Source organism: Ambystoma mexicanum, chromosome 2p, assembly GCF_040938575.1.
Source record: "Ambystoma mexicanum isolate Mex_15411 chromosome 2p, UKY_AmexF1_1, whole genome shotgun sequence".
Lineage (NCBI taxonomy): Eukaryota > Metazoa > Chordata > Amphibia > Caudata > Ambystomatidae > Ambystoma > Ambystoma mexicanum.
In genome coordinates this window covers 1,079,102,208-1,079,126,243 of record NC_090923.1, presented here as the reverse complement: position 1 = coordinate 1,079,126,243, position 24,036 = coordinate 1,079,102,208, and the positions used below count along the sequence as shown (strand labels likewise).

At 48.5% G+C, this 24,036-nt stretch overlaps 1 protein-coding gene across 1 annotated transcript in view; it reads right to left on the bottom strand.

Annotated features, from left to right (window-relative positions):
• PYGM (glycogen phosphorylase, muscle associated) overlaps positions 1 to 24,036 on the bottom strand; it is a 311,215-nt gene that overhangs the window by 134,602 nt on the left and 152,577 nt on the right. The window contains exons 7-8 of the mRNA XM_069645036.1: positions 22,007 to 22,089; positions 21,553 to 21,696 (exon numbers count right to left, since the gene is read on the bottom strand). Coding sequence (XP_069501137.1) covers positions 21,553 to 21,696; positions 22,007 to 22,089 — 227 coding nt within the window. The remainder of the gene's footprint in view (positions 1 to 21,552; positions 21,697 to 22,006; positions 22,090 to 24,036) is intronic.

Sequence of the window (24,036 nt, the reverse complement as noted above, 5' to 3'; positions counted from 1 at the left end):
TTGAGTTCCTCATCTGTCGATGAGTAACTGTAATTTTAATTGTTTAGTTGTACAGCACTTATAAACAAGTGAAGTGCTTAAACAAGCTTCAAGGCGGGAAGGGATCAAGGGGATACAGTAGTCATTCTTAGGCCTTGAGGTTTCTGAATGATCTAACAAAAAGTAACTAGCGTACTAGGGCTGACAGCATTTCTCCTAGTGCGTGCATGAAGTGTTTCAGGCGCAACCAAACTAGGGAGGGGAGACAAAGAGGGACAGGACAGAACTTGCTAGCCTAGTAAATTCAGGTCATGCAATTGTACAGATGGAAGTGCAGGGTCTGTGGGGGGGGACAAGTGCGCCCGGTCCAGTAGGGCCCCGGGTTAAGTGCAGAGAGGTTACCCCTCTCATGGAACGTATGCTGAGAGTGCAGTAGTGCTGAACATAGTGCAGAGGCCCGAAGGCAAGTGCAAAGACTAGCAGGGAGCCTGGGACCTGTAAGGCTCTGGAGGTGAACCAGGCGACCAGTCCGCACAAAACTGAAGAGATTTAGGGAAGAGAGGGAGAGTTGAGGTAGGAGAGGAAAATAGCGGAGGTTAGCAGGGGAGAGTTAGAGAGAAAGAGAAGAGGAAGGTCTTGAGGAGTTTCCAGAACTTAAGGAGCTCCAGCTCATGGCAGAGAGAGAAGGGAGGTTGCTCCAGAGAGAGGCACCTGCAGAGAATAAAGGATATGTCTTGCAGTTCAGAAGATTGAGAAAGAGGCTGTTGCAGTAGTCCAGCCTAGACAGAACCAGAGCTCTGGAGATGGTGAGCCTTTGGAGGAAAGTGAGAAAAGTAAGAATACCTCTGAGGAAGTGCAGCTGGTAGCAGTACTTTTTGGAGATGTCCGAGATGTGAGAAGAGAAGGAGAGAGCGGAGTCGAAAGTGACCACCAGATTCTTTGCCTCACTAGCAGGTGGGAGCGCAGGTCCAAGGTAGGCTGGCTAGTGCAAAATTAGAAAAGCGGGAACAGGGGTCCCAATGAGGGAAGAGTGGAAGAGATAACCCCCCTCAAATGGCAGGTCCAGGATACAATCTTGTACATCCGTGTAGAACTTTGTGGCTCTAAGCCATGCCATTCTTCTCATATCTGTAGCTACGAAGATTGCTCTGCTAGCTGTGTCAATATGTCCTACAGTGGACCCTTGAATATTGTGCCACTATTTTGGCATCTGGCAGCCCCTCCTTGAATGAGGCCGGTTTGTGCACATGGATGCTCGGTAGGAAATCCGACATCTCCCTCCATTCCCTCTGGTTTGGGCAGCTAACATAGCGTGTGCATTTGTCTGTCGCAGGTGGCAAGCAGAATTACAAACAATCCTTTTCCTGTATGCTTATAGCACCTTTTCCTCCTTGCCCAACAAGGCCATAGTCTATGTGGAGGTCTAGGGCTTCGCATACATGGACGCTGCAGCTATTACTGGTGAATGCGGCTGCGGATGAACCGACAGGAGCAGGGAATCCCCCTCACCCTGTCTGTACTTTGCCTCCAGTCTCCTGTTGATTGGTTGTGTTGAGTGAGGATTTGTCCAACCCTTTTTTTTTGTTGCTAGGGCTTCAACATCCTTCTGAAACAGGATGACTGACTTGGAGGCTGATTTTACGGTGCAGGCCTCTGCTAACAGCCACCCTGCCCCCGCCCCTGAGGTTGTTCCTCTTGAGGCTGTGGAATGCCTAAGTACTCTGCCGGTCGTAACAGCCTGTCATGGAAAGCACTGGTCGATCCTCATCCTCAGTGTCCGTCTGGTCCTGAGTGCCCAAAGCGGCCAGGTCCACAGCCGGTACGGTCGGGGGTATTGGAGTAGGGTGGGGGGCCAGTGTAGCCAGCAGCGCCGCTATGCTACGCAGGTACCTGTAATGGTGCAGGAGGAGACTCCACTGGACTGGGACCTGAGGCGGCACTGGAGCCGGTGGAAGCCTGTTCTTTATGATGCCCCTGAGAATGGTGCCAATCTGCAGGGATCTCATAAGCCTAAGGAATTTGCAAAGAACCTGTCCTCACAGGCTGGGGTTGCACGCTGCTGTGCTGTGGGTATGGTCGGCGTGGATGGATGTGCCCTTGCTGCGCCCTGTCCACTCTATACCTAGTAGGGCTCTGTGTAGCATCCCTGTGCCGCAAGCGGGTATGCCGCGCACCAGGAGACCTGAGGGGGGACCATTTCCCCTAGAAGTGGGCTCTGTGCCTTGCCGTGCTACCCACTGGCATGCAGGTTCACATGCCGCCACAATTTTGTGATGCCCCGACACCTGGTGTCGTATTAGGCCTAGCCTCCACCTGCATACTGCTACGGGCAGGTCAGTGCTTTTTACTCCCCTCCGGCCCCTGCATGGTAGGTTGTGCACCCTCGACCCGAGGGCCAGAATTGCTTGCCGCGTGCAGGCGCCCCCCCGGGCATGGGCCCAGTACTAGGGCAGAGCCCCTAAGGAGATTTCCCAGTGACAGAGCCAACAGGCACATCAGCTATGGAACCGGTAGGGTCAGAGGACCCCTCGGCCGGTAGCGCGATGAGCCTCGGTATCCGAGCTGGTGACAGGGCCTTCCTGGCCCCTCCCGCACAGCCGTTTCCTGGGAAAGGAACCACCCTTGCAGGGTGCTTTGTTAAAGAGAACACTTACCTTTGCCTTCGTCTTCCTGCGGATGTACTCCTTTATATGCTACGGGGGATGGGGGTGGAGGAGGACCTGGAATACAGCTCCCTCCACCTAGCAAGCCGGTTCTTAAGGAACTGGGGGTTAAGGGCGTTGCACGCCGAGCAGCCGTCCCCAGCTGTGGTCTTCTCCCAGGCAGCGAAGGCAGAACGCGAGCAGGTCTGATGTGGGACAGGGTCCCTCGCAGGAAGGGCACAAACTAAAGCACACCTGGGCCGACATGTACCTGGAAGGGGCGAGGCACCAGAAGCTGTGAGACTGCTACAAAGAAAGGGTGATTGGTCACAAATTACTAAGTCCCCGGTGTAACTAGAAAAGAGACTGGAATTAAGAAGAAAAAGGGCCTCAACAACAGCTTTGGTGAAGTAGGTCGACGACGGGGAATATTCATGAGCATATGAATCCATGCCAGACCCTATGCTGGAGAAAGTACCTCTTGGAGGCACTCGATTCGTTACAGTGTCCCCGACCCTTCTTGGCCCACTTTTCAGGCTCCGTCACGTACATGGCTGGAGACCCCTTGACTCTTCACTTGTCCCCACTAGTCGGCCCGTGCCTCCCATTACCTGTTGGGAGCTGCTTGCACGGCACCAGTTCTTCCAGGGACTGACTCCCGTCTCTTGCTGGCTTCCCGCAGTCTTTGGTGGTTTTGCAGCGTTTCCGCACCTGCCAGCTCCCTGCAATCTCGGTGTCTTTGTAGGAACACACTGTCCACCCCCAGTGGGAGGTCACGCCACTGCCTCACCTTCTTCCACTTGCCTTGGATCCGCTGCCATCAGGCCTGCTGGAGATGCTCTCTGCTTCCGGCTCGCATCATCCAGCCTCTGTCTTCACCGCTTCTGGAGTTCCGCGTTTGGCAGCTTCCTTGCCTCACGCTACTCTGGGATGGGTTGACCCAAATGGGCGTGAAAGTTTGTATAGTCCCTTGTCTCTTCTTATAATTTGTTGCCAGCTCCTCCCTGGTGGAAAGTCCTTTGTTCCTTTTGACAGCTGCATATTTATGCCTCCTCTGGGCCATTTTGTACCAGTATATGACTAACAGTATTTTTCACATCTTCTGTGATCTTCCTCATCCTAGTCTTTTCTACCTGGGCTGTAGCAAAGGTATTAAAATAGTACATATGTTTATCCTCAAGAAAGGGATTTGTGATGGACGGGTGAGCCAGAGAATGTTGGGGTGCAACATCCACTGAGGGCCTATACCCTAGGTGGTCATACTTGGGGAGTTCCTCCACATGAGGATCTACTGCATTAAACCACCCCTAGAGGGACTATTGGGTAGCAATCCCATCTCTCTAGCCTCCTGAAAGGGGCCTACCACCTGGGGAAAAGTGACAACACCTAGCAGCTCATCCCATGCAGCAGAAGAAAAGTGACTTACTTTTAATTACATTTCTACATCTTGGGTATCTTGATTTTAATATCAAACCAATCACAATAGCAACTGTTACTGAAGTGCATGATGGAGCTTTATGGAAGCTCTGCTCTTAAAGTGACAAATGTTCTACTGTGTGCGAGCAAATGGTGGCGTTAGTACCGTGTACTGCTCACTTTTCTAGTTTTATTTCTAGGTATACAAGAAAACAAAAATACAATCTAATCTATTCTTTTAAAGATTGCCTTTGTTGGAAAAAGATTTCCCTTTGTAAAACGTGCTCTGGGATCCAGCTAATACACAGAACTATTACTGTGCTCATCAATAAGAAATATCTTGTAATGGGGAACCTAAGGAAATCATCTCAGTTCACTAGCACAGCCTTGGATACACCGGAAGTATTGGACAACAGGTTGGCAAACAAAATCCTGTTTTCTTCACACATACACAGAAGGTACGCATCGTGCTAGGAGACCACCAACGATTCTGTCTTTACAGGCAATGAGAATTTAAAGAAGCTACTTTCTATCCTACACCCCCTGTGAGAGGGAAGGCACAAAGCTCAATGCCTGGTGGTCAATTCCCTCAAACAGACAATTTTAGCAGAAATATCATAAAGGTCATGGCCTTCATGAATATTCTTCCTTCAAACAAAGTTTCCTGCCAGGAACCTGCCAAAACACCACAAGAAAGCCTAGTTTTTGCATTTCTCTCCAACTGCAACCCTATGACCACGGTTCTGCAGTTGCACCTTTCCCCCATGAGACAAAAATGTTTAAGCCTTCCAACTGTCACCTGTCCCATTTCTAAGGAGAGACATCTTTTCCTTCATATAGCAAACCGTGCATGCCTAATGACTCCCCCCCCCCCCAATAAACAAGCAGAAAGGTATGTTCAATTCTTCCAGTTTGCACTAGCACTCACAGGCAAGAATGACACTTTCCTGAAAATCACCAAAAGGAAAAAAGTGTCTCATTTGTAACTAAATTCTCCATGATGGGTACCTTCATTAATGAGCTCTGCCTATGGCTGGAGTTTTGGAACTAGCATAAAAAATGAAACCCAATCCTCAAAAAATTCAAAATCTATGTATCATGCCCCACTTAACTTTATTTTTACAAATATTTGTTTTATATATTTCACATATTTTTGCACAGAAATTAAAGTCTGTTCCCACTAGAGAAAAAAAAAATGGAACAAGGAAATAGACAAGCGGCTAGACTGCACCAGAATCCCATCATGCATTGTAGTGACAGTTGAGCTTCCATTCACATTATTGCTCCATTGAGCAAGGATCTCAGGAGCACTGCCTGGGGCCTTTCAAGCATTCTTCCAGCACAATTACATCTCCTTTGCTGTACAGAGAGAGACTTTTCTTGTGGAAGAAAGTTAGTCAAAAGAGGCATGCCCCCAAGATTCCAGTTGCTAACAGGGTTATGTGGGAGATTTTGAAAATTCTGAGACAAAGTCCTTTCACAATCATAATTGTGTCTGCCAGAAAGGTTTTTCAGACCAAGAAAAGAAGTGGGAACCATGAATCATGCTGCAGCCACCTCACTGCTCCCCCCACCCATCCTTGTGAGTACAGCGGTTATCTCTTCATATCAAGCGGACCAAGGAGTGTGCTTTCGGTGACACTAAACCTCAATTGGGCTCCTATGAGTCTTTCACCCAAGTGCCAGTGGCTTCTAACAAGTTCCCTTTCATCCTCCCGAAGGCATGTCTATGCTTTTCTCTACTATATCGTAAGTGGTTCACCTTTCCACCACTTCACAGCCAGCATGTTAGGGGAGATTTTATTTTTGCTGCATTCCCTCCATAGACAGCTATAAAAAATAACTTGTTGCTAGTGTTTGTTTCCTGACTGACTTTTTGAAGGCAAGTTAAGTGTCTTTGCTTTACTAATCTTGCTTAGCTCATCTATTTTGACAATCTTATGGCTATCAGTGCAGGAGGGGCCATGTTCCCCATATCAAATTCCTTGTTGTGCGGCAGGGGTACTTTCTCATCCCTTTTTTCTGTTGTTTTACTAACAACTCTACTTTCACAATGTATCCAAGATGGACTTGTGGCAGCCAATATCTTTCTACGATGGTTTTCATTTTTCTCACGTGTGCATTCTCATTTTACTGACTAATGCCATTTTGAGTACCATATACTCAAAATGGCTATGCTATGCATTTTGTGACCTGTCCGTTGGCCATTTTGTCCTATGGCCTTCTTCCTACCCTGACACAAAGAAAGTGGGGACGCTTTAGCAATATAAGATCAGGCTATTGTAAAGTCGACACAAAGGAAGTGGGGACGCTTTAGCAATATAAGATCATGCTATTGTAAAGTCACCCATTGTGCTACTAACACCACTATTGTTGACTATCAAGTATTATATGAACACAACACAAAGATTCAAATTATAGATCAAGTGTCTCTTTTTATTTGCGTTTTTATGTATAATGAGTTTTGTAAACGTGACCAAATGGTCTGTTTTATTAGAAAATATAATAAACCGATGAATTATTTTTGTTAAAATTGAGCCTACCATCTCTTTATATTTGTTAAAAGATTGATGGTCCGTGATTACATGGATTTGGTGTGAGAGCCAGTTGTGTGACCTCTGGTGAGGCTATGTAAAGGTAGTTTGTTGGTAACCCCTCTCTTGCTTCTTCCTACCCCTTTGGATCAAAAAATATATAAGGAAAGCCCTTTCCCCGGCAAAGCGGCAGTGTGTGTACATGGCCAGATGGGAGCGGAGACTGTCTGGTCGTAGTCCACTTTACTGGCCAAAGTGTGTCAATTGCTGGTCAGATGTGAAGGAAAAAGGCTGTCCATCATCCAACAGCCAATGTCAATTTGAATAGGGTAGATCCTTACCTTTGTAGGGCTCAGGGGGGACCCCAGTGCAAATTCATGATAAAAAGAGGATGCCTTCCCCATTCTTCAGATGGTCGTTGAAGCCAAGACTCCTTCGAATAGGTGCAGCTTGCTGAACACCAAAGGACAACCATTGAAGCCAACCAACATTGCCTCAAGCAAGTCCTGCTTCTCTGTGCTGATGTCAGGAAGACGCTAATCAGTGCTTCAACCTTTAGACCAGTAGGAACAACCAGTCCTGGCCCCCGCTAGAGGATCCTGCCTGTGGAAGCCTTCGGAAATGCCCTAGACCAAACAGTGCACTGCCCAACTCCCTCCTGGTCCCCTTTGCAAGGCAAAGTACTAATATTTCTTCCATTTCTGTCCATACTCATCTTGAATTCAAACTGGCTCTGAATCAATTACCTGTTTCACTTACTTTACTGCATACAGTTTACTTGTGTTTCTTACTCAAGCCATTCTCATCTGGTTTACAAGTAAAGTGTTGTTATTCTTAATAACACCCCACGGTGAACGTATAAAAGTGCATTGGAGATAGTACTTATCTATTGTTTCATTGCTACGAGTGTGTGTTTAGACCTATCAAGTATTAGATTTTAATAGTTCACTATCTAACTCGAATTATTCGAGGAGTGTGTGCATATATATATATATATATATATATATGAGAATGCATTACTTACCGTAAAAGCATTTCTGATGGTTGTATCTGCTTAGATTCACATGCTGTGCATAGGTCCGACATCCAGTGGTCACTGCGGAGTATTGCATTTTGTTTTTCGTAGTCGAAAAGGGGACGTCGACAAGGCGTGTCTGAAACACTATCCCTATAGTGACGTGCGTTGTACCCACAATCCCTCACGCGTCGAGGTCCCTCTGTTTGTATTTTTTCTGCCCTGAGGGAGCCTTCTAGACGTGAGTGAGTACAGAAAAGAGAGAGAGATATATAAAGGAAGTCTATGTTCCTTCCATCCGAGCGGGGAGGAAGGGCGGGCGCATGTGAATCTAAGCAGATACAACCATCAGAAATGCTTTTACGGTAAGTAATGCATTCTCTTCTGATGTTTGTTAATCTGCTTAGAATCACATGCTGTGCATAGACTAGCGAGCAGTACCCGGAGTTGGCGGTGGGTTATGAGAAGGAACAGTAGAGAAAAGGTGTCGTAATACTGCCTGTCCCACCTGGGAGTCAGATCTAGAGTGTGTATCTAGACAGTAGTGTTTTGTAAAGGTGTGCACAGAACTCCAGGTAGCCGCTTTGCAGATGGACTCAAGGGGAACATTTGCAATGAATGCTATGGATGCCCCCGTGCCTCGAGTAGAGTGTGCTCTTGGCCTAAAGGGCAGTTCTCTCTTAGCAAGAGTATAGCAGAGAGTGATGCATTGAACAATCCATCTAGAAATAGTGGATTTTGAAACTGCATCTCCTTCTTTTCCTGCTGCCACCGAGACGAAGAACTGATTAGTCTTCCTCAGTGGTCTGGTTCTTTCCATGTAGAACATGACCGCTCTGCGTACATCTAGTGTGTGCAGAGTCCTTTCTCCCAAATTGGAAGGATTTTGAAAGAACGTTGGTAGTTCTATAGATTGGTTTACGTGGAATTTAGAAATAAATTTCGGGGCAAACCTAGGGTGAGTGCGTAGAACCACTTTATCTTTGTGAACTGTAACGAAGGGGTCTAGAATAGAAAGAGCCTGAAGTTCACTTACTCTCCTGATGGAGGTGATAGCTATTAAAAAAGCAGTCTTAAGCGTGAGGTGTTTAAGAGATGCTTTGTGCATGGGTTCGAATGGAGAGCCCATGAGTCTGGTAAGTACCACATTAAGGTTCCATCCGGGAGCTGGGTCAGCTATCGGGGGGTGTATTCTCTTGACTCCCTCCATGAAGGCCTTTATAACAGGGATCCTCCACCACGACACTTTGAGTTGGGAAGTGGTGTATGCAGAAAGTGCAGCTAGGTGGACTTTAATGGAGTTAAACACTAGACCTGAATCCAATAGGTGGGTCAGGTATAGGACCACATGTGTGGGAGAGCAGTCAATAGGGTTGATGCTTTTGCTCCTGCACCAGATGACAAATCTTTTCCACTTGCTAGAATAGCAGTGGCGAGTGTTCGGTTTCCGGGCTTCCCTGAGGATGTCCATGCATCTTTGTGGGAGTTGTAGATGTCCGAACTCTATGATCTCAGGAGCCAAGCTGCTAAGTTCATGTTCTGGGGGCATGGATGCAGAGTCCTGCCTTTGTCCTGAGACAGCATGTTGTACGGGCAGGGGAGTTTTACTGGGGGGGATAGAGACATCTCCATCAAGTGAGCGAACCATGGTTGTCGTGCCCACATTGGGGCCACTAGTATCATGGTCACTTGTTCCTGGTGCATCTTGTGCACCACTTTGTTGAGAAGGGGAGTCGGGGGAAAAGCGTAAACAAATTTCCCTGACCATTTCATCGACAGACCGTTCCCCTTGGATTGGTTCTGGGGGTACCTGGAGGCGTAACTTAGGCATTGTGAGTTTTCCAGGGTTGCGAACAGGTCTATTTCTGGGAATCCCCATTGTGTGAAGACGTCGAAGACGATGTCTTCGTGCAGGCGCCATTCGTACTCTTTGGGCAGGGGGAAATCTCTGCTGAGACTGTCTGCTAGCAGATTGAGTTCCCCGGGTACATGTAGTGATAGTAGGAACATGTCCTGTTTGAGAGCCCACTTCCATATATTCTGGGCCAGCTTGGACAGGCCTGGAGAGTGGGTGCCCCCTTGCTTGTTGATGTAGTACATGGCTGTGGTGCTGTCTGTAAGGACCATTACTGTTTTGCCTTGTAGGTGTTCCTGGAAGGCTCTTAGCGCCTTGAACACAGCTAGTAGCTCCAGTAGATTTATGTGTTTGGATGCTACGTTCGGAGTCCACACTCCGTGAGCAGTCTGATGGGATAGGTGTGCCCCCCATCCTGTGAGGGATGCGTCTGTGGTTAGGGTGGCTTCCGCCGCGGGTGTGGCAAAGGGTTTCCCTTTTTCCATGTTTTCCTTTGTCCACCACCGTAGCGAGAGAACTAAGGCCTGCGAGACCACAACTAGATCCTCCCATAGTCCGCTGGCCTGACACCACTGGCTGTTGAGCCACTCTTGCATTGGGCGCATGCGCAGGCGCGCGTGAGGTACCAAATAAATACACGACGCCATCATTCCTAGCAAGCGCATTGCTTTGCGTACCGTCACCTCTCGACCGGTTACATATTGAGGGATCTGAAACAGCATGTTTTGGACCCTCTCTCTGGAGGGGAAGACGAGGCCGTCCTTTGTTTGAATTAGAGCCCCTAGGAATTGCTTGATTTGACTGGGGTCTAAACTGGACTTCTTTTCGTTGATGGAGAAGCCCAACTGAAACAAAAGGTCTACTGTCTTTTGGGTATTGGAGAAGCATGTTTCGTAGGAATCCCCTGTTATGAGCCAGTCGTCGAGGTAAGGGTAAACTGGGATGGACAACCTGCGCAGGTGGGCCGCTGCCACTGCCAGCACCTTCGTGAATACCCTTGGTGCTGATGCTATGCCGAAGGGTAGCACTTTGAACTGGTAGTGTTTGCCCTCTATCATGAACCTGAGGTATTTTCTGTGCGCTGGCAACATTGAAATATGAAAGTATGCATCTTTCATGTCCAATGTTGTCATGTAATCTCCCTGAGAAAGCAGTGGGATTACTTCCTGTAAGGTTACCATACGAAACTTTTGGGGTTTGATAAACTTGTTCGCTGGGCGCAGATCTAATACAGGGCGCATGGTTAGATCCTTTTTGGGTACAAGGAAGTACACTGAATAAATACCTTCCGTTACCTGAGATAGAGGCACGACCTCTATGGCTCCTTTTTCCAGTAGTTGTTGTACTTCTTGGAGAAGGATGGCAAGATGTTCCGGTGTCATGCGACGTCCCCTCGGGGGTCTGTAGGATGGGGAACTGTTGAATTCGATACAGTATCCGTGGGCTACGGTGGACAGTACCCAGCGGTCTGACGTTATCTCCTCCCATGCAGGAAGAAAGGATGTTATCCGGCCCCCGACCGGTGTTGCATGGGAGGGGACGCGAATCTTCGCGTCACTTGGAGTTGTTGGGGGCTTGGGAGCCTCTGGGGGTGGATCCCCGACCCCTCCCTTTGCCCCGGCGTTGGCCTCTTTGGCTGTACTGCCCACTATTGGTTTGGTAATTGGTGGCAGGGTATTGCTGATGTTGATTTTGTTGTTGGTGTTGGCGTTGGCCACGAAAAAAGCGTTTGTTGCCATAGCCGCGCCTGGTAGTGGGCTTAGAGATCTGGTCGAGAGTCTTGATAGTGTCGAACTCTTTTTTAGCCATCTCTAGGGCTTCATCTACCGCTTTTCCGAAGAGGTTAGCGTCCTCGACAGGTTTATTTATCAAAGACGCCTGTGTCTCTGGTTTAAAGCCTGAGTTGCGCAGCCATACATGGCGCTTTAGGAGTATTCCTTGTACCAAGGAACGTCCTGCTGTTTCTGCCGCGTCCAGAGAGTTTTTAACAATGCTCTGGTTCACTTGGGTTCCTTCGCCAATAGTTGACAGTAGGCGCGTACGTAAAGGCTCCGGTGCTTCCTCGGCGTCTTTTCGCAGTTTGGCCCACTGCGCGTCTGCGTAGCTTGCAAGCAAGGAATTGTTGTTGGCAATTCTTGCTGAGAAGGCAGCCGAGGAAGTAACTCTTTTTGCAAGGGCATATAGCCTCTTGCCCTCCTTGTCAGGGGGTGCCTCACTGGTGGAAAGTGGTACCCCTGCCCTCTTTCTAGTATTAGAAACCACTAGGGAATCCGGAATGGAATGTCCCCTAATGTAGAGGGGGTCTGAGGGTGAAGGAGTGAAAAGTTTCTCAATCCGTGGATTGACCCCTCTGATCATAGCGGGAGTGGACAGCGAAGGTATGATCCTTCTCTTCACTGAAGCGAGGAGTGGAATGGTCTGGCTGACCGGGGGTTTTTCTTTAATCACTCTTTCTACAAAGTCCAATTCTGGAGAGAGTTCCCCGGTGTCGAGTTCGAAATGCGCTGCTGCTCTGCGCAACAGTGCATTGAACGTGGGCTGATCGTCAATTGGAGACGTGTTCCTAACTGGAGAATTGTCCGGAGGAGTTAGGTTTAGGACATCAGTGTCGGAATACACTGATGGTGATTGCCAGGGGTGTGAAGGTCCCTCTTCTGGGTTAACCCCGAAGCCTTCTTCTTCTTCTATAATGTCTGTTCTGTCTTCCAGACATTCCTCCTGGTTCTGTTCTTCATTGTCCATGAAGTCATCTTCTTCCCCGAAGTATTGTTCCTCCCCAGTGAGGTCATATACATCTTGGAAGTCTGAGGCTGTGTCCTGCTGGGGATCGACTAGCCTCGGATTTTTGGCCCTGGGGTCCTCCTGAGGCCCTTCTCTGGTCCTCTTGTGAGTTTGAGAGGCCTGGGTGCTCATGAACCTTTCCATCCTCTCCATACAGAGGTGGAGTCTTTCCATTGTTTCATGGGGTACCCCAGAACGGTCTGGCGGGGGAAACATAGGGTTATCTAACTCGAAATGGCTCGACCTCTCCCAAAGCGTCGAGGAAAGTGTCCCGTCGCCCTCCGAAAAACCTTCAGGTGTGTCGGGAGACTCCCTGACTGAAGGGGGTAGTCCCTGCTTCCCTTCGGGCTTTTTCGGCGTATCCTTTAACTTATGCGTAACGCTCGACGTAGTCTTCGGCGTACGCTTTTGGGCGTCGGCTACAGCGATCCTTGCTAAGCTATCGGCGACTCGCTTGTCGGCGACTCGTTTGTCGGCGGAAGCTTGAGTTTTTCGACGCTATGGGTATCGAACGCTCTACGGCGGTCTGCGCTTTCTGTTGATGCGCACCGGCCGATGGTTTGGTGGCAGCGCCCTTGTTTGCCGAAAGCCCAGTCGCAGGTCGCAGCTGCGGTTGCGAGAGGGGCTTCGAACCCGAACGGTCCGAGGAGGCCGCCGGTGGAACCTGCGTCTCCTTGGGCGCCGAAGGTCTTTTCGACTTCGGCGAAGAAGAGCCGTGGGTTGTGTGTTTATGTGGATCTTTGTGTGCGTCTGTGTCGCCGGGGTGTTCATCCCCATAAGCAGGGCGTGAGCCGAGCCCGTCGGGGCCGGGGACAGACGACGAAGCGCGTAAGCGCTCCTTAGAGGGGGTTTCGACTTCCGTAGCGGAGGTCGTGTTATCGCGTTCCTCGTCACTGTCGGTGGTAGCAGCGGCGGGTGAACCTTCGGCCTTCGACATCGCGTAGGCCGCCCACCTTTTAACCCTTCGGTCTTTTAGAGTTTTAGGCTTAAGAAGCCGACAAGCCGCGCACCTTTCCTCCCTGTGATCGAGGGGCAAGCAGCGGTTACACCGTGAGTGCTTGTCCTTCCAAGTGAATTTGCCTTTACAAAGTGGGCAAAACCTAAACGGTGTCCTCTCCATAGCCGAGGCAATAAATCGCGATAAACACCCCAAGGGAAAGGAAGGGGAAAGGGAAAGGCATTCTCAGAAAAGACCCAGAGATGTCCCACGACCCCACTCTCCCTACTGTATATGGCCTGCGAGGCCAGGCCACGTGTTCGGCAGCGCCGAAGGATTTCTTCCGCTCGACCCTCCGTCGAAGATTCTTTTCGGCGGAGAACAGCTTACAACTGCGTCGAGGGAGGGATTATTAATATTAGAGAAAAAACGACCAAAGGTCGAGGAGTTGCAATGTCTCTCGAGGAGCTCCGCGTGAAGGCGACCAGAAGCTGGGCGGAAAAAAACAATCTGAGGGACCTCGACGCGTGAGGGATTGTGGGTACAACGCACGTCACTATAGGGATAGTGTTTCAGACACGCCTTGTCGACGTCCCCTTTTCGACTACGAAAAACAAAATGCAATACTCCGCAGTGACCACTGGATGTCGGACCTATGCACAGCATGTGATTCTAAGCAGATTAACAAACATCAGAAATATATATATGATACATTACTCACTGTAATCTTATTTCTGATGCTTGTGTCTGATTCACATGCTGTGCATAGGCCGACATCTAGTGGAAGCTGCGGAGTATTACAGTTTGTTTTTCGAAACTCAAAAATGGGCGTCGACACAGGGCGTGCCAGTAATACTATCCCTAGTGTGACGTCCACTGTATCCATGATCCCCCTCACGCGTCTAGGACCCTCAGATTGTATTTTTTCTGACATGAGGTAGCATGAGGAGTAGCGCGAGTACAGATAATCCAAGCAGATAGATAAGACTACAAGCATCCATGCGCCTTCTCTCAGAGGGGAGGAAGGATGGGTCGCATGTGAATCTAAACAGATACAAGCATCAGAAATACGATTACGGTGAGTAATGTATCCCTTCTGAGGCTTGTTGAATCTGCTTAGATCACATGCTGTGCATAGATTAGTGAGCAGTGTTAGAAGAAGGAGGTGGGATGTGAGAAGGGTCATGAGCAAATGTCTTAAAACCGCTTGTCCCACTTGAGTATCTGTCTTGGAATGGGTGTCAATGCAGTAGTGCCGAGTAAAAGTGTGAATAGAGCTCCAGGTAGTTGCTTTGCAAATGGTGTCAAGGGGTACATTTGCAATGAAAGCCAGAGTGGCCCCAATGCCTCTAGTAGAGTGGGCTCTTGGCGTGAAAGGCAGAGTTTTTTCAGAAAGAGAGTAACACAGCTGGATACAGTTAACAATCCACTTAGAGATGGCACCTTTAGAGACGCAATCTCCCTCTCTGCCTGTAGCTATGGAGACAAACAGCTGATCTGTTTTCCTTAGCGGTCTGGTCTTGTTTACATAGTAGAGGACCTCCCTACGTGCATCCAGGGTGTGTAGTTTCACCTCAGCCGAGCTTTGTGGGTCTTGGAAGAAAGCCGGAAGCTCGATGGACTGGTTCACGTGGAATTTAGAAATAAACTTAGGTGAGAACCTAGGGTGTGTACGTAAAACCAGTTTATCTTTATGAACTGTAAAGAATGGATCCTGCACTGACAGAGCCTGAATTTCACTGACCCTTCTTATAGATGTTATTGCTACTAAGAAGGCTGTCTTATAAATCAGGTGTTTGAGACTGCTTTTATGCATGGGTTCGAATGGGGGGGCCCATGAGTTTAGATAGTACCACGTCAAGGTCCCATCCTGGTGGTGGGTTTGAAATAGGAGGGTGAAGCCTCTTTACTTCTTCCATGAAAGCTTTAACCACTGGTATCTTCCACCACAACACCTTGTTATAGGATGTGGTGTATGCTGGCAGCGCTGCCAGGTGTACCTTCAGTGAGTTAAATACCAGTCCTGCATCCAGTAGGTGGAGCATGTATGTGACAATTGTGGAAGGGGTGCAATCAGCTGGGTTGACTTGCTTATTCTGGCACCAGATAACAAATCGTTTCCATTTGTCAAAGTAGCAGTGCCTCGTGTTTGGCTTCCTATATTCCTTTAGGATGTCCAGACATCTCTGTGGTAATTTGAGATGTCCGAACTCTATGACCTCAGGAGCCATGCTGATAGGTTCATCGAGTTGGGTTGAGGATGCACCGTTTGACCTTGGTGCTGGGACAGTAGGTTGGTACCAGCCCAGGAGTTTGATGGGTTCGCACACCGCTAGTCTGCGTAGGTGTGGGAACCACGGTTGTCTCGCCCACATGGGAGCAACTAGGACGAGCGTCATTGACTCTCTGTTCATCTTGTTGACCACCATCCTGAAGAGAGGTGTTGGTGGAAAAGCGTAAGCAAACATCCCTGACCAGTTCATCCACAGAGCGTTCCCCTGGGAGTCTGGCTGGGGGAACCTGGATGCAAATCCTGGGCACTGTCTGTTTTCGCTTGTGGCGTATAGGTCTATAGTGGGGAAACCCCACTGAGGGAATATATCTTCTACGATTTCTCTGTGTAGACACCATTCGTGTTCCTCTGGGAGGGGGATCTCTGCTCAAAGCACCGCCAGAGAATCGAGATCCCCTGTTACATGTTGAGATGACAGGAAGATCTTCCGTCTGAGTGCCCATATCCAAATTTTCTGGGCAAGCTTGGACAGATTTGGCGTACGAGTCCCTCCCTGCTTGTTTAGGTAAAACATGGCTGTAGTGCTGTCCGTCCGGATCTGCACTGACAGATTCAGCAGGTAGGGCTCGAACGCTTAAAGCGCTCTGAATACTGCCAGAAGCTCTAGGAGGTTGATGTGATTCTTGGCCACTGAGTGAGACCAGAGACCCTGAGCTGTGTGGTGGAGGTGGTGAGCTCCCCACCCTGTCAGGCATACATCGGTTGTGACTACCGCCTGTATCTCGTGATCGTAAAAGGGTTTCCCCTTGGACAGGTTTTCTCTTGTCCACCAGTGAAGGCTTTGAACCAGTGTTGGCGGAACAACCACTAGATCGTCCCACTGACCACTTTGCCCGAGACCGCTGTTTCGCCAACCATTCCTGCATGGGACGAATGCGCAGGCGCGCGTGGGGGACCAGGTAAATTCATGACTCCATCATGCCCAGCAAACGCATTGCTTAGCGTACCATTATCTGGCGACCGGCCTGATATTGCGGAATTTGCAGCAGTATATTCCGAATTCTTTCCTCTGATGGAAAGATCAACCCCTCTTGCGTATCTAGGATAGCTCCTAGGAACTGTTTGGAGGTGCTTGGCACCAGACTTGACTTCTCGTTTATTGAGAAACCTAATTCGAAGAGGAGGTCGATCATCCTTTGAATGTTTGTTCTGCAAATTACTGGGGTCTCCCCCCTGATGAGCCAGTCGTCCAGGTAAGGGTACACCGGGATTGCCTCCCTGCGTAGGTGTGCCGCCGCCACTGCCAGTACCTTGGTGAATACCCTTGGAGCCGAGGCTATCCCGAAGGGCAGTACCTTGAACTGGTAGTGCCGACTGTCATCCTTGAAGCCAAGTACTTTCTGCGCGCTGGGAACATGGAAATATGAAAATGGGCATCTTTCATGTCCAATGTTGCCATGTAATCCCCCTTTTTTAGGAGGGGGATTACCTCTTGGAGAGTAGTCATGCGAAATTTTTGGGGCTTGACATACTTGTTTGCAGGCCGAAGGTCCAATACTGGGCGCATTGTCAAATCTTTTTTTGGCACAAGGAAGTAAATTGAATAAATACCCTTGTTTACCTGTGTCCCGGGACGAGTTCTATCGCGTCCTTTGCTAGAAGATTGACGATCTCCTCGAGGAGGATCTTCTGGTGGTCCAAAGAATGTATTCTTTGTCATGGAGGGTGGTTTTGAGGACGCTCTAACAGTTCTATGCAGTATCCTGCGGACACTGTGGAAAGCACCCATCTGTCTGATGTGATCCCTTCCCAAGCTTGGGTGAAGTTGGAAATGCGTCCCCCTACTGGGGATGCGTGAGAAGGGACCCTGAACGGAGCGTCACTGTTTTGGTGGAGGCGTGCCGCTGCCTCTACTGGGGCTGCCTCTACCTTTACCACGTCCTCCCTTATTACCCCTGCCATAACCCTGGGTAGACGTTATCCGCGGCATCAAAAGTTGCTTTTAATATGCAACCGTACACGGCTCTTCCTTGCGCCGAAACTTGTGCCAATTGGCTTTTTAAGCGTTCTGGTGCGGAATCTATGAGTGCCGCGACTTCTTCCCACTGGTGGCAGTTGTAACTCGCCAACAGGGTGGTGGAGTTGGCAATGCTTGGAGGCTACTTTCCTGCCCAAGCCATAAATATTCTTGCTCTCCTTGTTGGGAGGAGCTTTCTGACGATGACAAGGGTGTTCCCGCCCTCTTACGGGTGTTTGTCACTACCAGGGAGTCCAGTTTCAGATGCCCTCTTATGTACAGTGGGTCTGTTTGGGCTGCCCTGAAAAGCTTCTCAACTCTGGGGTTTACCGCCCTAGTGAAATGGGGATTAACAAGGGAAGGGTCTATCCTCCTTTGAATTGACTTAAGGATAGGGATGGCCTGGGCAACAGGTCTCCTTTCTCCCACTAACTCCTCGGCAAAGTCCCCCTCTTCCTGATCACCCTGGGTGTCAATGTGGAAGTGTTCTGCCGCTCTGGATAGCACTTCATTCAAGAGAGGCTGGTTATCGACAGGGGAGTCGGTAACCGGGGGTTCTTTATCTACCGGGGAATCTAGCCTGTAGGTTTCTGGGTTGTCCTCCTCCTCTTGGTCCTCGTCATCCCCACAGTAGCCCGTCCCAGTTTGTTCTTCCAACATGCCCAAATCTGGATCCTCACCAAAGGATGGATCTCCCTGATATTGAGAATAGGGCTGTATACTGAAGGGGTCTGAAGTAGGAGCTTCAAATCGGGACTTCTTACTTGGGGGTATAGGATCCTTAGAGCCTGAGGGAGTTGACCCGTCGGGGGTAAAAGAGAGAAAGTGTTCAGGGTTTTTGGCCTAGAAATCTGCCAATGATGATATCCTTGACATGACTATGTCATCACTAGACCATTCTCTTGAGCTGGGAATGATTCTTTCTTGAAGGCTTTTCCCTGTATTAACTGCACTAGACCTACTGGTTTGAACAGGGGTCTTTGGGATAACAGAAGACCGAGACATGTCCATCTGTTTATGTGGGTTAGAATGTTTGAGGTGTGGAAGGAAGCAAAGACTGCTTCCTCTGTTTTTCCCCTTCCCCGTGGGTGGAAATGTATTTACCCTGTGTTTACGCCCCTTCGGAGCCTTTCGACGCCTGGCGGCAAGGTTCGGGGGTAGTGTCCCTATTTCTGGAGTGTGGAGGTTGGGACTCGGGAACAGCCACTGAGCGGCCTGTTGACGCCGACTCCTGGAGTGCGGTCTGGGGATAGAGGTCGGCTTCATCTTCTGACGATCGAACCTACGTTACCTTGGGGAGCGAGGCACTTCTGGCAACAGTGGATGGTTGCTTGGAGTCATGCGGTGATCTAGATCGAGAATGCCGAGAGGAAACCGATTCGGACCGTTCTCTATGTGCCTCTTTCAGAGTACTCGATGTGCGCGTCAAGTCTCGGTTGGACTTCATGTGTTTTGTGGAAGTGCTGTGGGTAGGGCTTGTGTCGCCGTGGGTCTTCCCCAGAGCCGCCCTGCCGGACGACCTTCCGAGGTCGGGGACTTGCGCATGGCTGTCAATTGACGCCACGTTGCCCTCGCCGTCCGAAAGCACGGCGTCGCTGCCATCGCTGAAGGCGCCCTCCGCTGCCATGGCCTCTTGACGCCTGGCGTGGTGGGCCCAACGCTTGATCGAACGGTCGTTGAGTGTTTTCGGTTTGAACCTACTGCACACTCTGCAGTTAGCCTCGGGGTGGTTCATCTGTAAGCAGAGATTGCATGTAGCGTGCCCGTCAACCCAAGGGTACTTGCGGTTGCACTTGGGGCAAAATTGAAAAGGGGTACCCTCCATACGCACCTTGTGGCAGCGGGCTAATAAGTGTAGGAATATATAAGAATGTACCTATATACCAAAAGAGTGTAGAGTATGACCAACCCCACTCTCCCTACTTGCAGAGCAGAGGCCTTCCTAGGCCCGGGCCGAAGCCAGAGGCCTCCAAGGCCCAAATCCGTTGTGCAGCTCTCGACGGTCGATTCTTTCTCCGTGCCGGCGTCGAGTGTGGATGTTCGGTGACTCGACGTTGGGGTGGAGAAATGGGGAAATATAACAATATTTTAGCAAAAGTATGGATAAGGCCAGGGAACTCCGCGGAATGTTTCCGACCAGTATGGCGGAACAAAACTATCTGAGGGTCCTAGACGCGTGAGGGACCATGGGTACAGTGGACGTCACACTAGGGATAGTATTACTGGCACGCCCTGTGTCGCCGCCCATTTTCGAGTTCCGAAAAACAAACTGTAATACTCCGCAGCTTCCACTAGATGTCGGCCTATGCACAGCATGTGATCTAAGCAGATTCAACAAGCTATATATTTATATTCATTCCAAGGTCTAGGCTGTACTGCTCAGAAGGTGTCTCACCCACTAGACACGGCCATCACTTTTGGATCCAGTTCCTGCGGATGGACCAGTGCAGGAGGATCATCTGGGTGAGGAGTCTTCGGGAAGTGAGACGCCCGATGGCAAGATGCAGTATCCCCTTCCCTGTAACACCGTTACCCCATCCTATCAGATAGGTTATGTAGGAACTCTACCCCTCCCCGCCCCCATTTCCAACACAAACCCTTTAACACGGACACCCCACTATGGAAGAATAAGACTAACACCCAAGCAGTGTACCTGACATGTCCCAATGCATTGGTCAGGTGAGGTCAGGCAATTACTGACAATTACTCACACCGGACTTCTATTAAACTTCCCAACACGGATAAAAGGCGGAGCACGAGAGCACACTCTGAGCGAGGAAAAGCACACAAGCAAACAGCAGTTTCGAGTCGGCAGCTGAACGAGAGAAGAAAGACGACAAAACAGGAGGGGGTCGCAAGAAGAGAAATTCCCTTGACCTTTCCGACAAGACACTGTTACTTTCAAGAGCCCTCAAGATTAGAAAGCGTAAAACCAGGAAACCAGGCTGAAGAATCCTGTATTGTGTGTCGGAGATACCCGGGGACCTTCCGCGTCACTAATCAAGGTGGGGAGAAGCAGCAGCCGCTGTGGTACCATCCTTGGTTCCAAGAACAAAGCAGCATCAGTGTAATCAGCACAGCCGGCGAGTTGGGGAGACTGATACAAGACCGGTCTGTGTTGACGCCAAGGTTGCAAGCAGCAACATTGTATTGTTAAAATGCGTGTGAAAAAAGACGCAAGTAATGTTGACCTGCTGATTAGTGTTTGAACTTTGAACAGCAATATATGATACCTTTGACAGTGTGGTCCGGCACCGCGTGGGTGCTCAATTGAAGGTCTCTGTAAGGTAACCAGCTGAGAAGTGGCAGAAGTGAAAGTTAAAGGGGTGTAATAAGAAGAGAACAAAGAATTGTGAATCGAAGTGGTCCTGCGAGGAGTCAAGCAAAATACCACACACAGTCGAAAGTCTTCAATTTTCATATAGTAAAGAAAGTTTGGAAAAGGAGATAAATTTGGTCTGAGCCCGGAGGTGAACAGTGAATCACCAGAGAAGTTGTGCATATGAGAATCCTGAGCAGAAAGGAACTTTGAATGTTTGTCGCATCAGGGCCTCTGAAATAAGAGACTTTGAATGGCAAAGAGACAGATTCTGAACTGCATCCTTGTGCTAGAAAAGCCAGAGTACATGCTAAGCACGAGTGTGCCGCCTTGTCCCGTGCTGAAAACTTGAGGAAGGGAATCCAACGGCTCAACTATCCTGACATATTTCTTGAACTATTTTATTTTGTGTAACATATTTAGAAACAAGGATTGGCAATAGGTTTATTAGTATAGGCCTTTTTATTTTGGCAAGACACCACTAGGGCTGCGTTATTATTTGATTGTGGTAGCCTGCTCCCCATCTTTAGATTTACGATTAGATGGGCGCTTTTCAAACCCAACTGAAGTTCAATAAATACCCTTGAACTCTGATCACTTGTGTCTGTCTTCACTGTTTGATACCATGCCTTACTTACATCAGTCACCAACTTTGATCAAGTTTGGCTAGACTTATGGTCTTTCCCCCGTTCACTATAATAGGGTAGTGTCTCAGTAACTCCCCAGGGCTGATTCTCAAAATCCATTTTCACAGCATTCCAACACCAACCACTGCAGTAACAAAAGTATCTCTCCACACAATCATGGGGAGAGGGATAGTTCACCTTTTCTGGGAAAGCATCAAAAGATGTGCGGACAGGGTCCCGACAGCCAAACTTTGAAGACTTGAAGCGACGGATGATGTCTTGAAGAGTGGCTGCAACCACGAAGTACTCCTGCTTGAGACGGAGCTCCTTCCCCTCGAAGAACTAAAGAGTAATGAAAAAGGGTATTGTAAGAGTGCAGTACTCCAATTCCACAACCAGAGTTCAATGCAGCTAATACAAATGACAAGTGACTTGAAGCGTGCATGCATGCCCCATTCAACTGGACCGAGCAGCCCCTGGCCATGTCTGTATAAACTAGCAATGCTTGCTTTGAAGAAAGCCACTCGCAACCTCATTCCAAGGAAACACATATAAGTAGTAAGGTAGGACAGAGTATGCCCATCAACAATTGATTGGAACAAAGGTACCAGGGGTTCCAATGTTGCAGTAACCAAATATTGTTTTAACTCACATTATCATTGGGGTACAGCACACGGGAGATATTCTCTGCTAGATTTCTGTCCAGCACTGCCTGGATGTAACCACCAACATTGACTGTCAAAGAAAAAGAAGAAAAAAAACAATCAACTCCTTCCTCATCTAACATTGCCTTTCTAACGGTGGTGCTATAGGATCTGCACCTAAATGACTGTTACTCTAAGGAAGCTTTGCATGATGCGTGCCCTCTGTGCATTAGTGTAAGCTCTAAAGGGAGCTCCTTCTGATCCAGTGTGGCTGTATTACCTGTGCCTTTAGGACACATTGTTTGATGCCCTGAAATGCAAAGAGCTTTCTCTTACTCCACCTGCCTACATGATTTGTTCTTGTACATGTTGTACCATACAGAGCTCCCTTGGCCTCTGGATCTACATTAAATATGTTGCTTTCATGCTACAGAGAATGTAGTGTTAGGAAATAATTATCTTTTTTGCATCTTTCCCCCATTGAATTCAATGGGGGCCCCCCAGCATATCTTATTTGATTTGGAGTCTGGAAAATGTTTGTGGCGAGTGAGGACAGCTCACCTACTCGACTCATTTCATTTGAGGTGCATTAGGTTAGTCCTCAGACTCCCAGTGCAGGGAGAGATTCTCCCATTTGTTTTTCCATTTATTTTAACATTACAACACAAGTTGCCTTAAGTGGAATGCTGCAGGGATACTTCTTGCCCCATTTGCTTTTCTGTAATTAACAATTTAGTTACTTTTGTGATGCACACAGGCTGGTGGCGCTGAAAAGACATTTTCTTCTAGTGCACTACTGTACAACCTTATGCTACTGAAGGAGGGATTCTAGTGGTAAAATATATACTCAAAAAGCCATGCTCGTTGCGCCATCTTGCTTTTTGGCCTCCTTCCTGCCCACTGAATGGTTCCAGGTGTTAGAATCGCAGCAAAAAAAGCTGTGGACACAAATTATTGAGGCAAAAAGGCAGTGGTTTTGCCGCCGCAATCCATGTAAAGGATGCGAGGGATACCCCCGCAACCCCTGGACTTATTATACCATTCAAGGGGACACCCCCGGCCCCCTTGAATGGTGTAATGGGGTACACCTTTAACGGGTCAGACCGCAGCATTTTTTACGTGAATTTTTGTACAGGCGACATTTTTGCCGCAGTTTTATCACTGCATACCCACTGAATTTGGACATTGCCATATGTTAAGATAGATTTTCAGAACCTGTCCTGTAGGAGGGTTATGAGAGGCCACCCTCGTAATTAAACAGAGGGAACTGAGGTCTAGCTAAACTATCAAGCTACTGTAGCGGAGCAGAAAGGCAAGACTACAGAGCTATGGAGGTGGTGTAATGATACAATGAGCCACAAAGAACTCAAATTAGAAGTACCAACTCACCATATTTATTAGGCCTTAACATCACTCTAGACAGGTAAAATCAAAGGTAAGCAACTATCCCTAAAACAGTCCTATACACATACGCATATGTATATATCTCAAACATTACCTAACAGTAATCGTCTTTCTGTTGCTTGTATCTGCGCTTATATTCATATGCTGCACATTGGCCGAGATCTAATGGTTGGTGCAATGTATTACATTATTTGTTTTCAAAGTCAAAAAGGGCGTCGACAGGGCGTTCCTGTAGTACTATCCATACTGTTACATGTACAGTACCCATGATCCTTCACACGCATCAGCGTCCTCCGAAAGTTATTTTTCAGACCTGAGGCTACATAAATTCTATAATGGACTGTGCGAGTGCTGAAATGTGTAATAAAAGTGAGCATCTCACCTTATGTATGTGTATTAATAACAAACTAAAAACTCTTTACATTGAGTGTATTAATAGGATTTCACATGCCGTTTGTTGTACCATCCACTCCTGCATAGGGGAGGATGGGTGGGTGCATGTGAATCCAAGTAAATACAAGCACAGAAGAACAAGTTACTTACCCATGGTAACGTTCTTTTGATTGGATGTTCCTCCCACATATTCCTCATTTTACGATATATCCATTTTTCTGCTTTGGAATTTTTTCTCAGC